General features: G+C 45.3%; 1 protein-coding gene across 3 annotated transcripts in view; it reads left to right on the top strand.

The window, feature by feature from the left end:
* LOC138752499 (zinc finger protein 362-like) overlaps nt 1-14,981 on the top strand; it is a 51,199-nt gene that overhangs the window by 19,504 nt on the left and 16,714 nt on the right. For 2 of the 3 annotated variants that reach the window (XM_069915318.1, XM_069915316.1), the window contains exons 2-3: nt 1,148-1,225; nt 12,281-12,348. In XM_069915318.1, the coding sequence (XP_069771419.1) occupies nt 12,286-12,348 (63 nt within the window). In that variant the 5' untranslated portion in view covers nt 1,148-1,225; nt 12,281-12,285. Of the gene's footprint in view, nt 1-620; nt 799-1,147; nt 1,226-12,280; nt 12,349-14,981 lie in introns of those variants that run through there. The other variant, XM_069915317.1, reaches the window with a different exon arrangement.

Genomic DNA, 14,981 nt, shown 5'->3' with positions numbered 1-14,981 from the left:
CTCTTTAACACTCTCCCGTCTCTCTCACACACACACACTCTATAACAGACTCTCTGCTCTCTCTCACACACACACACACATTCTCTATAACAGACTCTCCGCTGTCTCTCTCTCTCTCTCACTCACTCACTCACTCACTCACACTCACACTCACACTCACACTCACACTCACACTCACACTCACACACACACACACACAATGTTTTGCTGTATGTCGATTCTTGAAACCCTCAAAAATCAGGCCTAAAAAAAAAACCTGTTCGACGTAGATTCAGTGTATAAGACGACCCACCAAAAAAGAACCCAACCCACAACAAATTTTCAAGCTACCAGTATACTAGAAAGAAATTTTTAATGAAAAAAGATAAAGATGGTGACCAGTGTGATGGGATCCTTTCTGATGTTAGCATTATAATGTTAAACGTCTATAAGTTCGTCAAGAGTTTTCAATTTTATAATTTAGGGGCTTGCTTGTACATGCAAGTGTCCATAAGTCAGGTGTTCATAAACTGGAGCTGGTCTGTATTATACATTTTATTCAAAGATATGAAAAGAATTATGTTTTCACAATAATTATGTAGAAGCGTACCTGTCCAAATGCACATTTTACAGGGAACTTATCAGGTCCAGCATGCAGCAAGAAATCCCACTGCAATTCGTCTAGGGTCACAATCGCTCCACAGCAGATGCAATATCGCAAAATCCTACAAAATCGCTATCATTGTCTGAGGTGGACCTCGGCAAGCACATCCAGAGTCTCACAGTTTACGCAATCATACAGGTCCCAGTCTGAATCTGGTGGGTTGGCTTCCGTTTCGTCGTCAGTGCCCCACAATAAATCATCCTCTGTACTATCTGTTGCACTGGAGATGCTGGATTTTTTTTGAATGATTTTATTTTAGTAACTTGGATCTTTCATGGCCTGTACTTCTGGCTTGCACAGTTTACACTCCACTGCTCTATTGTCTATCGTGTCAAAATTCATGGGGATTTCGTCCATGTTTCCAATATTTGCCAATGCCGGTCACGTATAATGAACTAGTGATTCTGCCGGTTACATATAATGAACTGGTGAAAGCTGATAATTTTATGATCAAGATCTTTTGGTAGTTTCTGAGCAATTTTTGTCTTTTTGTCCTAATACCAGATTTTTCCTGTTCATGAAACACTCCGCGGCATCTGTGAAAGGGGAAGCAACGTTTTCTGACTCGTCAGGATTGGAAAAGTGAGTTAACAAGTTAGTTTTAGTTCTCCAAGCGTGTTGTCTCATCCTATGTATTGGTTCCTCTTTGTGTTGATGTCACTGGAGGGAGTTCGGTCCAAGTGGAAACATGAGATCTGAGGGTGTTTGACCTTTGCTGTGGAGAGCTTAGGACTTGGGGACATGGTTTCAGAATAATGAAATTTTCACTTAAGCCGGAAAATGGGAAGGAATTTCTTCTCTCAAAAGCTCATGAATCCAGCCAGGTAGCTGTGTTGACTAAGCAATTGAAACATTAGTTCCGTGGACCTGTGCTCGCTCTGCACAAAATTCATTTGCATTCACGATGTTACAGCTGTGAGTCCCTCGATGCAGAGGACCTGAGTAGCAGAGCGAGGAAGCCTGCCTTGCATCCGAAAAGCCACCGCATCCCTCTTACTCCTGAGGAGTCGTGCCCCTGTAGTTCAGAAATTAAATACCCCTCTAAGTGATCAAAATGAGCAAGGAAATATAGGCTGTGTGTACTAATATTCCAGCTCATATCTAGCACTTCCCTACTTCTGGTCGAAGGATTATATAGTAAACCCCTGGTATCCGGCGTGTATGGGGAATTGGTAGATGCCACGATGGATCATTAGTGGATGCACTGCTGGCACCTTTCATTTCGGTTGTCAAGGCTCTTGGCTCTCTCTTCACCCAGCCTTCCATTTTTCCGCGAGGAAACCTCTGAAAGCCAGCCTCTCGGGCCAAGCTTTGGATCATCAGCATGGCTAGTTCTGGTTTGACAATGCTCCCGAGAGGTGACTGGATTTTCTTTTAGTGACAAAAGTATTTACTTATTATTATTTCACCAACAAGCAGCTTTTTCACCTTCCAGATTAAGCAACAGCTGAATCAAAGCTCCCAACTAGTGGGATTTGAACTTGCATTCTCTGGATTATCAGGCTAATAACATTCTCCACCCTAACCCGTGGGATGACTTGTGACCACAGCCCAAGGGTAAAATAACTTGGTTCACCACTTAGGCTGGGGTATGAGACTGCAAAGTTTATTGGACTGACCTGCGTGGCTCTGAATCGTGGAGACAAAACCTACAACTTAAGTGAAGTGAATCTTTTTTCTTGCCATAAAGGCTACTCAGATAAAAAGCATAATGTTAAGACTGTTGCCAAAATAATCAAATCAGTCAGTCAATTAGCCGTTAATGCCAAGTTGCCACGGAATTAAGATGATACAACGTTCCCAAGTCCACAAAAGCTGCTTAGCAGAAACAGTACTACATACAGTTAATTTATCAGAAATTAAATAATGGCACAAGTAAAGACTGGTGGCAAACTAGCTGTTAAAAATGCCCGCCAGTTCACATGGAGACACAATTAGAAGGGTGATGCAAAAAATACGACAATGCATTCTTACTTTCTGTGAAGCACCGGATTGGAAAGAAGGCGTGGCTTTGTCAGCGCTGGTGGGATTTTGCAAAAATAAAAATGCAATTTATCTTCCTCTAGGTCATGTTTTATAAATATACATTGTCTGGTATTTAATGGTTGGTCATGCAACACTAATGTTAGACTTGGAGGTGGGGACATTGATGTGACCTATTGCAAAGCTTCAGGTTTTTTTTTACAGAGGCTTAATGAAAATTATCCAGTTGTTTCTTGGTCAGATCTGTCTTGGTTGGAACTTTGGATTTGGGAATAAAATCCTGACATTGACTGGTGATGTTTTTTCCATGTTAAAAGCTGTCTTTATCAGATTTCTGCATGTTATTGTTCCACTGTGCATCTCACTCATTGAATGGAGCTAATTTAGTTCAAATGTAAATTATAGCATTAAACCGGACTTGACACCCCATTACACTGGACAACGAAGATCTTGCTTCCTAAACACTTTTGGATATTTTTTTTTACAGATTTTAGATTGCTGATTATGTAAATCACCTTAAAATGTTCCTATCACATACCATTTTTAAAATATAACCTATTTTGTGATTTCCGGGCATATTTTGTCTACTAATATATTGCCAATAAACCAACCAGTTTTGGTCAGTCCAAGCAAGCCTGGGCATGCATTCAGTGCAAGTGCTATGCAAAATGTTGTCTTAGGCCTGAGCATGCTTCATCAGGTTAGATGCAGACAGGCTATAAAAGCAGCTGGCATGCACAGATGCTGTGCGTTACATTGATATAGATTGAATGGACATTGGTGCACATGTTCTTCAGGTAATAGCATAGTGAGGGTACTTAACGATAGCATTTGTTGTCTCCAGGAAGATTCAATACAGTAGAAATGTCTTGTTAATGTCACAACAGCTGCGATAGGTTCTGTTACATTTGTGGGAAGGATACGAATGCTAAGTTTAATAGAAGTTAATTTGATGCAAATCTGAAAGTATCTTTGAGTTCAGCATGGTCACCTATCATAATCTGCAGGAAGCAAACCTTTTGGAAGAAAAATTGTTGTCCAGTTGTAATCTCTCAAACTCCGCAAGACACTCTGCTTAAAGCAAAACTGGTGTTTTATCTTCCTCTCGGTCATGTTTATTATAGTACATTGTCTGGTGTTGCCTTAACGGTTGGTCATGTAGCACGAGTGTTAGACTTGGAAGTAGGGACATTGATGTGACCTATTCCAAAGCTTAAGGGTTTTACAGTGATCTGGTCATTTTCATGTCACGACTTGTGGGAATTTGCTATGCATTTCAGACGGCCACATTTCCTGCATTAGAACGAAACCCACTGAGATGTTCTGAGGTTGTGGAAAGATGCCATAGAGGATGCAAGCCAATTGGTTTTCAAAGCAATCCCCTTACATTTGTTACTCCCAGCAGTGGGGGGGGGGGGGGGGGGGGGGGGGCAGATGGGGCTTTGACCTCTTATGTTTCATCTGGTTGAGCAAAGGAATAAAAGCAGTTACGGACAAAAATTAAAACACCAGCGATCTGCTAGAGTAGGACGATCATGGGTTTAAACAAGAAAATCTGCTGATGCTGGGGTCGAGTGCAATGGACAAGCGTCCTGGGAGTTTCTCCAGCACATTTGATACTTTCTTCTTTGGCTTGGCTTCGCGGACGAAGATTTATGGAGGGGGTAAAAGTCTACGTCAGCTGCAGGCTTTTTTGTGGCTGACAAGTCCGATGCGGGACAGGCAGACACGGTTGCAGCGGCTGCAGGGGAAAATTGGTTGGTTGGGGTTGGGTGTTGGGTTTTTCCTCCTTTGCCTTTTGTCAGTGAGGTGGGCTCTGCGGTCTTCTTCAAAGGAGGTTGCTGCCCGCCAAACTGTGAGGCGCCAAGATGCACGGTTTGAGGCGATATCAGCCCACTGGCGGTGGTCAATGTGGCAGGCACCAAGAGATTTCTTTCTTTTCTTTTTTTTTAAAATTTTTTATTTTTCACACCATAAATCACATTAGCCATGATATACACTATTTCTTTTTCACACATATACAGTGACTTTTTCTCCCCCCCCACCTCCTCCCAAGCCACCCCCCCACCCCCCCCTCTCATCCATTTTAGGTATACAATCTAGGTTGCATTAAGCCAGTCAGACAATGTTGTCATTCAACAAAAATACACCAGAAATTCTACTGAGTCCATTCTTTTCTTTCCTTCTCCTTCCATCAACTTAGGTAATGTTTGTCCCCGGTAGATTTTCGCTATTGTATTTAATGTAAGGCTCCCATACTTGTTCGAATATTTCAATATTATTTCTTAACCTATATGTTATTTTTTCTAATGGAATACATTTATTCATTTAAATTTAGTAGTTTCTTCCTTTTAATTTGGTTATGTATTCCATTAATATTTAAAGTCATATAGTTCAGCGTAGCCATTTTATATTTTGTTTATCTTCTCTTTCTGTTTTTCCATCATTACCTTTCCTCCTTTTCCATTTCTGTTTTCTTATTTTCAACTCTTTATAAGACAACATTCCTACAACATCCAACATTTTCCTTATTCTCCTATTTCTATCTTCTTTATCCCCAATCTCCCCTTCCCCTCCTGAGTTGCACCAAGAGATTTCTTTAGGCAGTCCTTGTACCTTTTACCTATCTCGGCTGCACCATTTCATCAGATGCAAGGATCGACAATGAGATAGACAACAGACTCGCCAAGGCAAATAGCGCCTTTGGAAGACTACACAAAAGAGTCTGGAAAAACAACCAACTGAAAAACCTCACAAAGATAAGCGTATACAGAGCCGTTGTCATACCCACACTCCTGTTCGGCTCCGAATCATGGGTCCTCTACCGGCATCACCTACGGCTCCTAGAACGCTTCCACCAGCGTTGTCTCCGCTCCATCCTCAACATCCATTGGAGCGCTTTCATCCCTAACGTCGAAGTACTCGAGATGGCAGAGGTCGACAGCATCGAGTCCTCGCTGCTGAGATCCAGCTGCGCTGGGTGGGTCACGTCTCCAGAATGGAGGACCATCGCCTTCCCAAGATCGTGTTATATGGCGAGCTCTCCACTGGCCACCGTGACAGAGGTGCACCAAAGAAAAGGTACAAGGACTGCCTAAAGATTTGATACTGTAGGATGATCATATATTATAACTCGAGCCAAAGAACAAGTGAAGGAGCCAGGGTGGAAATGGTGTTTGTCCAGTGGTGCGAAGCAAAGGTGCTCAAATGGATTGCGAATACAAACTGAATGTGTATATGATGACTGCCGATGTCACGCCATAAAAGTCACTCAGGTCACGTTTGTAATAAAACATAAAGCAGTCGGTTTTGTTATAAGAATGGAGCTTTCCTCTTTGAGCACCTTTGGGGCAGCAGAGGATAATTGCCCAGCACAATGTTTGTAGCCCCCTGCCGTTCGCCCGTTGAAGAGGAGGTCTTGGCCTCTTAGAGAATGGCACAGTTAGTGTGACGCTATTTACAGCACCTGTGACACCCCCTTTTAGAATCCGCCACTATCTGAAAGGAGTTTCCCCGTGATCGTGCGTTGTACGTTAATTGGTGGATTTTGAGCACCCTAGGCTTGTGGGCCGGAAGGGCCTGTTACTGTGCTGTATGTCTCTTTTTTAAATTCTGGCAGGTGAGGTTCTGCAATGTTATAATTTGCTGATGGCTTGGAATACATTGCTCATTGAGCCCCAAGTGTTAAGGCCGTATGGGACGTAGTCAGAGATGACGTAGTTCACTGATTTGCCCATGAGTGTGAAAGCCCAAATTTGTGACCCGACTGACTGTCTAGAAAGCTGGGAGAAGCTAAGGCAGGCAGAGGGTGCCATTAGCTGATTTCAGCACTCAGCATTGATCCGAAGCACGGTAATGACTGGAGATTTACAATCAATCTTCGCGGCAGAGCGAGCTAAGGAGCCTAATCGGCAATTTTCAGGTTGCGAGATGTTTCAGAGATGAGCAGCAGAAGCAAAACCAATCAAAACATCACATGTACTGCTTTAATCATGTTATCTTCCCTCCGCTCCAGTCTGCCTGACATTGCTCCGGGGATCAGTTGACAAATGCAGCATAGAAATGTCCCTTCGACATGTCGCATTTCAAATGTTGAATGCCACTCCAATTCTTTCCAATGGGTTTCCAGATCACTGCATGGAAAATGATTATAGGTGCTTATCTGCAAATCAAATTTTCCCTCGGTGGCAAGAATGACTGTGATGTGACTTTTTTCAATAGATGCACAGATTTCAAAGTGGCATCTTCATCCCGTCAGGCTTGGTGTGGTGGGACTTTGGGTAGATTTGATGATCAAGTGATATTTTACATCTGGTCACCCCTCTGTGGTGCTTCAGAGTCCCTCTGCGTCCTTCTCTCATTACTTCGAGGGTGAGCCAGTTATGGCAGGGTGCAGCCTGTGGGGGGGAGGCAGAGACACAGGGAGGTTGCTGGAAGGGTCATGAGAAGGATTGGAAGAATGGCTGAAGAGAGAGAGAGACCAGGAGAGAAAGGAGAAAAGAGCAGTCAATCGCGAGTCAAGAGAAGGGGAGAAAAGCTGGTTATGGGATTGACAGAAATCTGGCTGTATATCTTCTATTTTACCCTCTTCCCCATCCCTCTCTCTTTGCCCTCTTTTTCTCTGTCTCTCCCTCTGCCTTTCTGCCATTTTCTCTCTCTCTCCCTGCCTCCCTCTCTCTCTCCCTGCCTTACACTCTCTCTCCCTGCCTCACTCTCTCGGCCTCACACTCTCTTGGCCTCTCTTTCTTTCTCTCGGTCTCTCTCTTTCTCCTTCTCCCCATCTCTCTCTCTTCCTCTGTTTGTGTGTGCCTCTCTCTCTCTCTCTCTCTCTCTCTCTCTCTCTCTCTCTCTCTCTCTCTCTCTCTCTCGTTAGGATTAACCATATACTCTGCCTTCAGGTTTGACCTAGCAAAATGCAACGCCTCACACGTATCTGGATTGAATTCCATGTGCCACTTTTCCGACCAACTCTGCATCCTGTCTATATCCTGTTGTAACCTACGACAGCCTTCAACACTATCCACAGCATCTCCAACCTTCCTATCATCTGCAAACTTACTGACCCATCCTTCTACTTCGTCCAGGCCATTAGATAAACATCACAAGGAGAAGGGTTCCAGAATAGGTCCCTGCAGAACTGGAGGGACCTAAGGGGTTTACAGCAATGAACGTGCCCAGAAGTGGATGGGGAGGCCATGTCGAGAATCATAAATTGTGCTGTGAGTGTCTCCGCTGTGCGTGCACCTAGCAGTCAAGCAGACGGCTTTGCATGCATCTCTTTTTGCCTGGATTTGCATGTGAGATTTGGGGCACTCAACCAAAAGTTGTAACTTCTCAGGCATTTCAGTGATACAAGCCCAGGGAGCAGAGCATTTCTGTGCATTCAGCTGGTCCAGTTGAATTTTGCATCTATAATGAAGCTTCCGCTCTGCTGCTTGTCTGTCAGCAGATCCTCTGTTGACTGCAACACTGTCGAGCTCTTCAGTTATTGTCAGATGCTCACATCATAGTCCTTCCAGTCAAACCCAGTTTGCAGCATTAAATGGATCCAGATGGAAATATTAGCAAACAAGATGCCTGTGATGGTACAGATTCTATCACCAATGTGTATAAGTACAGATTGTAGTGTAGGATGACTGTGATTGGCTGAGAGCATAGCCATGCCTACTGGCAGGTCTTAAAGGGTTGCTCCTAGCCAGACCAGTTCATTCTGGACTGGTCGACTTACTTGTGATATGCTCCAGTCTTATAGTTAATAAAAGCCTTCGTTTGGATAAACAAGTCTTTGGTTCTTTCGACATGCTCTACAATGCCTACCCCATTTCACCATTTTTTCGGGCTTCTGCCTCTTTTGCTATTTCTGATCAAGTCATTGTCATCTGATTGCACAAGTACAATCGTTCTCCGGTCCTTGGTGCAAAACACGCAGACACACAACCAGACTTAGCACACATACAAACGAACAATGCATACTCAGGACCAGTATTCACACATATATAAATGATGAAATAAGCATTATTTTGTGAAGATGAGAGTCTCTGATGGTTAGTGTGAGCAGTTCGTTTGGTCGTTCAGCATTCACTGCCCAGTAGAAGAAGCTGTTTCCCAGCCCTGATATCTCTTTATTAAGCGTTACAACCCAATACAGTGCCTTCCATTGATACTGCCTTATTAGTATATTGTTAAGTATATTAATAAGGGCTTATTTGTAAACAGGAGAGGGGAGGGTTAATTATCGATAATGTTGTGTTTTATCTTTTGAGCGGCTCTGTGGAGGGGAGGAACCTGCAGATGCAGCGACGATTAAATGTTTTCAACATGACTGAAAATAAAGTAAAATGCTTTAAGTTTATATAATCATGTGTTCAGTATAAGTACAGTATGATTTTTTTTTGTTTTTCAACTCTTTATTAGTTAGGCATTGTAAGAGTGAGACTCAAGCAACCGGAAAATAAATTTATTCAGCATCTTCCAATCCCCATAGGTGCCGGATACCAGGGGTTTTACTGTATATTCTGTGCGGTAGATTGTGTGTGTCTGTGTGAGTGCACCATGGACTGGAGAAATGCTGCTTTATCTTAGACTTGGAAGCTGGGATGGACTGAATGGTCCCCTGTGTTGCAAAGGGTATGGAAGTAAAAGAGTCCATGGTGGAGGACATGCGCTAAACGAGAGCTCTTCCCGCTTGTTAGCCAGGATTCATAGCAGAGGAAGAATCCAAGATTACCAGATTTCTTTATTGTCAATCTTCACTTCATTTTGCAATACGGTAAAACCCCTGGTATCCGGAATTCAAGCAACCGGCAAAAATTGCAAAAGTGACTGTTCCGTGAAGTAACACATAAACCTTTGGTGAAGGTGAGAGTGAAGAGTCAGCCAGCGGAGGGAGGGCCTTAAGGTTTATATATTCAAGCAAGTGAAGTGAAGGAGTAAATGTGTTTTAAATTGTTTATTCTTAATGCATTGTAAGAGTAAGTCTCAAGCAACCGGAAAATAAACTATTACATTTCAGTATTACAGTAAAACCACTCGCATCTACCAATCCCCACACCAGATGCGAGTGGTTTTACTATAATATTGAAATGTAATAGTGCACTATATTTCCTTCTGCTTCCTGGAAGGCAGACAAGGAGTTGCCAGTGGTATTCCTCGGTGCCCCTGTCAGTAAGAGAGGAAGAGTAACAAAAGAGTGGAGAGTCCCTTCAACGACACTTGAGTGGCCATGGGTTTGCCTCCAGTCCTTCCGCAGTGTTTGTAACCGCATAGACCCCTGTTCAATCCATTGGCAATCTGAGCCTCCAGATCCAAAGCTGCGACACAATCAAGAAGCCCTCAGTGCCCGAGGCCCTTCTTGCCCTCCGCACCCACACAAATCCCAGTTCCTCGACTGCAGGCCGCTGTTTTCCTGCAGCCTGTGAAAGTCCTGAGCCCCCTCCCTGGTCTGCTGCCGTGGTCACCATTCTGTAGTGTCTTCTCAACAGCGGGGGAGAGTCTTGGCCTGTGCCGGACTACTGCTCCTCTGGAGTCAGCATCCCCATCTTGGGCACAGACCTCACAGTTGCAGGAGTTTAATTAAAACACAGTTGACTACTTTAACGGGCCATTTAAAACCTGTACAGAGCTGCCTGTGTGAAGACCAGATGGTTGGACCCCACAGAGCTGTGCTATTGTCTCTGCTCCCCACTCTCCCAGGTCTGCACCAGTGGTAGCCCCGCCGCTACAGCAGGTCCGGTAGCTGTCAGCACTTGTTGAGACTTGCAAGTGAAGAAGCAATGCCTATAGCCTGTATTTGGAGAAGATGGGGGAACTATGGGTTTTTTTTTGTGTCTGTGTTAATTGCTGACAGCCCACTGGGGTCAGCGCCAGAACAAATGTTAGAAGGGGGCTCGTACAGCTGGAAGGGGTGCTAGCCAGGACCTACCCGTCGACCAGGGTGGGGGGTTGCTATTGGATGGCGGGACCTACCTGTCGTTAACACCATCGACCCCTCCGACGTGGGAGACGAGGACCCTCCTTTTATTGCATCAGGCGTCACTGACGCACATTGGTGACACAGCCGGGGGCAGGTGGAGAGTCGAAGTAAAACACGAAAGTCAGCAGACACTTGTTGAAGCCTGAAACATTGGTTATGCATCTTTATCTTTGCTATTTGACCTGCTGAGTTTCTCCAGCAATGCGTTTTTTACAATCAACACTAATCCCATTTACCAGCTCTTGATCCAAATCCTTCAGTGTGGCTGGTGGAGTCACTGCCTCCCATCTCTGGTCCTGTCTGCCAGACTCTGTGGAGTCTGCATGTTCTCTTTGTGACGGTGTGCTCCAGTTTTCTCCCACATCCAAAAGATGAGTAGGCTGGGTTGACTACTGCAAATAGTCCCTGGACTAGAGGTAAGTGGGGGAGTCTGGGAAGAGTTGATAGGTATGTGAGGAGAATAACGTTTATAGGATTGGTGTAAATGAGTGGCCAGCACAGATTTGATGGGCTGAAGGCCCTGTGCTGTATGACTTAATAACTGTTTGCAGTATTGCTCAATAAGTTTAGTGTCATAAACAGTAAAACCCCTGGTATGCAGCCCCTATGGGGATTGGGAGATGCCAGATAAGTATATTTGCCTGCGACTTAATATTACAATGCCTAATTAAATCACCCGTATTAAGAATAAATAGTTTAAAAGACAAAAATACTGTACTGTACTTTCATTGAACAAAATTGTATGAATATATGTATAAACCTTAAAGTATTTCACTTTATTTTCAGTCACATTCTTTGAAAACATTTAACCATCGCTGCATCTGCAGATTCCTCCCCCTCCACGGAGTCGCCTGAATGATGAACAAAAACATTATAGAAAATTAACCATCCCACTCTCAAGTTGACAGATAAAACCTCTGACAGGGCAACTCTTACTAAGTAGCGACATTTTAAGAGAGTCACCCCAGCAGCGAACAGGATTGACCAGTCCTTCATCCTGGGCAACGCCATTTTATTCGAACACAACTTTATTTAAACAGCTGTTACAAGCAAAACACAACCAAGGCCCTCCACAGGCTGAATATTTGCTACCATCTTCACCAAGGGTTTACCTGTTACTTCAGAGAACATTTACTTTTTACAATTTTATACTTCTGTATTTTTACTGATTGTCTTATTCTTATTTATTTTAATTTTTAAAGTTTATTTTCCTCTTTTTTTTTTTGCCAGTTGCTTGAGTCTGCTGGTTAGTTGAATTCCAGATACCAGGGGTTTTGCTTTACAATGTTGAGATACACCAAAATTCTTGCTTGCTGCAGCCAAACGGATACACTGACTACAAATGTATTCTGGGCAGAGAAAGGGACATCAAAGAATAGGTAAATAATCAGTCACCATTGCAGTCAGAGAAGGTGAAACTTCAGTGGGTACAGGGGGTAAGGTTGGGCAGAGAGGAGAATCACCAATTGGATGAGAAGATTCCCCTTGTTCTCTGTGCAGGATCAAGCGGAATGACCTTTGCTTTTCTCTGAATGAACCTTCAAAGACCCCCCTCGGATATGGGAGCAGGATTCTGTTTGAGGACTGAGTTGGCGTTTTAGGGAACTTGGGAATGGGGGGTGGGGGGGGAAGGAGGTGGGATTGAATTGCTGCAACTTGCGGTGTTTGCTTCTCTTGTGCAGTTGCCATGGCGGAGCCGCGCTTCAACAACCCCTACTTCTGGCCACCGCCCCCAACGATGACGAGCCAGGTAGGACAGATGGGGCTTTAACAGCGCCAGTCGCTCGTGCATGCTTTGTGACTGAGGGAGGGGGAGGGACGGTGAATGAGCGTGTGCCGTCCGGACAATGCCACCACCATGGTTTGATGACAGCCTTGTGGACTTGTACAGAACCAACGCAGCCCCTTCACCATGGAGACAAATAAAATCATGACCCAGGAGCAGTGATAGGGCTGTTCAGCCCATCGAATCTGCCCTACCATTTAATCATTTCCCCATTTAGCCCCACTGCCCGGCCTTCTCCCCATAACCTTTGATGCCTTGGCTAATCAAGAACTGATCAATCTCTGTATAAATACACCCAATAACCTGGCCTCCACAACTGCCTGTGGCAACAAATTCCACAGAGTTTCCATCCACTGGCTGAAGAAATTCCTACATACCTCTGCTCTAACTGATGCCCTTCAATCCTGAAGTTGTGCCCCCTTGTCGCAGACTCTCCCACCATGAGAAGCAACCTTTCTGCATCTACTCTGTCCTCGCCTTTCAACCTTCAAAACATTTCAATGAGATTTCCCCCTCCCATTCTCCTAAATACAGGCCGAAGGCTGTCAAAAGCTTCTCGTATGAGAATCCTTTAGTTCCTGGAGGGTTACTTCACGCTAGTGAACCTCCTTTCAGCTCCCTCCAAAGTCACCACATTGTTCTTAATTAGGAGCCCAAAACTGCTCACAATGCTCCAAGTGAGGGCTCACCAGTGCCTGAACATCACGTCCCTGCTCTTATATTTTACTCAAGGAATTTGGTGTGGTCTCACACCGCCTGAACCACAAAGTGTCACCTTTTGCACTCTGCCCACCAGTCAATGAAAGTAAGTGGACCAAACACTTCCTTCACCTAAGTGGCCAAGGAACTTTGTGCCCCCAATTAGAGAGATCTCTGTTGTACACTTTCCAAGCTGAGAATATTGTAGCCATGAGAATTGCCCTAACAATTCAGGGACAGAGAGTCGCTTCAGAGGCACTGGAGTGCCCGTGGATTCATCTCCAGCACGTCCTGCAGCCGCACGGCCTCCTCTCCAAATTATTGGCAGCCAGAGCTTCAGAACCAAACCTCCAAAATGACCACTGCCCGACACCCCTCGGGATCCCTTTCTGGCCCTCAGCACCCTCCAAGTCCTGGTTCCGATACCTGGTTCTCTCGAGCCTGTGTGGGTTCGTTGCCAGCAGCTCACGGCCTCTGCAGGCCCTTCAGCCGCCGAGCTCATTGCTGGTCCACTGCCGTGGCCCCCTTCCCAAAGGGTCTTCTCCCAAGCTTCTCCTCTATTTGGCGGTGGGGGGGTGTCCTCCCCTCTGCCAGCCCGCTGCTGCTCCGGATTCTGCACCCCTCATGGCCCACTGGCTAGCACAGGCAGTCTTGGGCACGGATCTCTGTGGCTGTAGGATTTAAAAGTTAAATTCCGTCAACGCCTTTAACAGGCCATTTAAAAGCTGTACTTCTGGACTGGGCCATAGGTCCCTTTGGAACAGCATTGCATCTCTACTCTCTCGCTCTCCCGGGTCCACACCAGTGACAAGCGCTGTCCTGACAGCAGCTTCAGCAGAACTGCCACATATTTTCCGCAACTTTCAATCCTAAAGTTGTGCCCCCTTGTCGTAGATTCTCCCACCATGAGAAACAACCTTTCTGCGTCTACTCTGGCAGCGCCTTTCAACATCCCATCCTCCTAAATACAGGCCCATATTTGATCTAATTTTAAAAAAAAAATGTAATTTGGAGAGTCAGCATGGAAACAGGCCCTTCCAGCCTACGAGCCCTGGCCATGCAATAGACCCATGTGCCCAATCAACCTACACACCCTGAACGTCTTCAGGACATGGGCACCCGGAGGAAACCCACGCAGGCACGAGGGGAACGTACAAACTCCTTAGGGACAGCGGCTGATTTGAATCCAGGTCGCTGGTGCTGCAACAGGATAGTGCTAACCGTCATGCTAACGTACGGCTTTCACTTGCATAAGGATGCAGAAATCACAAGGGACCTCCTGATAAACTGGGAGCTGTTCTTCCAGGTGTCGGCTGACTTGACTGACCATCACTGAGGGGAATTAGTTTGGCCTCAAGCTGGTCAGAAATGGCAAGTTATGCCATTGTCCACTCAAAGCAGACATTCACAGGCCAGCAATGATGTTGCCTCTAGGGATTCAGGCATTCTGAACGATTTATCCTGCCCCTGCTTATTCTGAGCTCCCGTGTGAGTTTACTGGCGCCATGGTTAGTGCAACGCTGTTACAGCACCAGCGATCATGACCGGGGGTTCGAATCCCACGCTGTCTGTAAGGGGTGTATACGTTCTCCCCACATGGGTTTCCTCCAGGTGCTCCGGTTTCCTCCCAACCCTTCAAAAAGAACCAGGGTTATAGGTTAATTAGGCAAACCCCAACCTTTCAAAGCGTACCGGGCATGTAGGTCATTTGGATGTAATTAGGCGGCATTGGCTCTTGGGTCAAAAGGGCCTGTTACTGTGCTGTACGTCTAAATTTTAAAACATTCTAACTGTCCCTGTAATACTGAAATAGGGATGGCCCCTGATCCCTGACCATACGTGCCTTGGATTGAAGACAGTGCTTGTACCCACAGCACATGTCCCTGCCCTGGGCCAAG

The sequence above is a fragment of the Narcine bancroftii genome, chromosome 2 (assembly GCF_036971445.1).
Source record: "Narcine bancroftii isolate sNarBan1 chromosome 2, sNarBan1.hap1, whole genome shotgun sequence".
In the NCBI taxonomy this organism is placed as follows: Eukaryota; Metazoa; Chordata; class Chondrichthyes; order Torpediniformes; family Narcinidae; genus Narcine; species Narcine bancroftii.
Note: the sequence above shows the minus strand (reverse complement) of the source record. Positions and strands in the feature narration are given on the sequence as shown.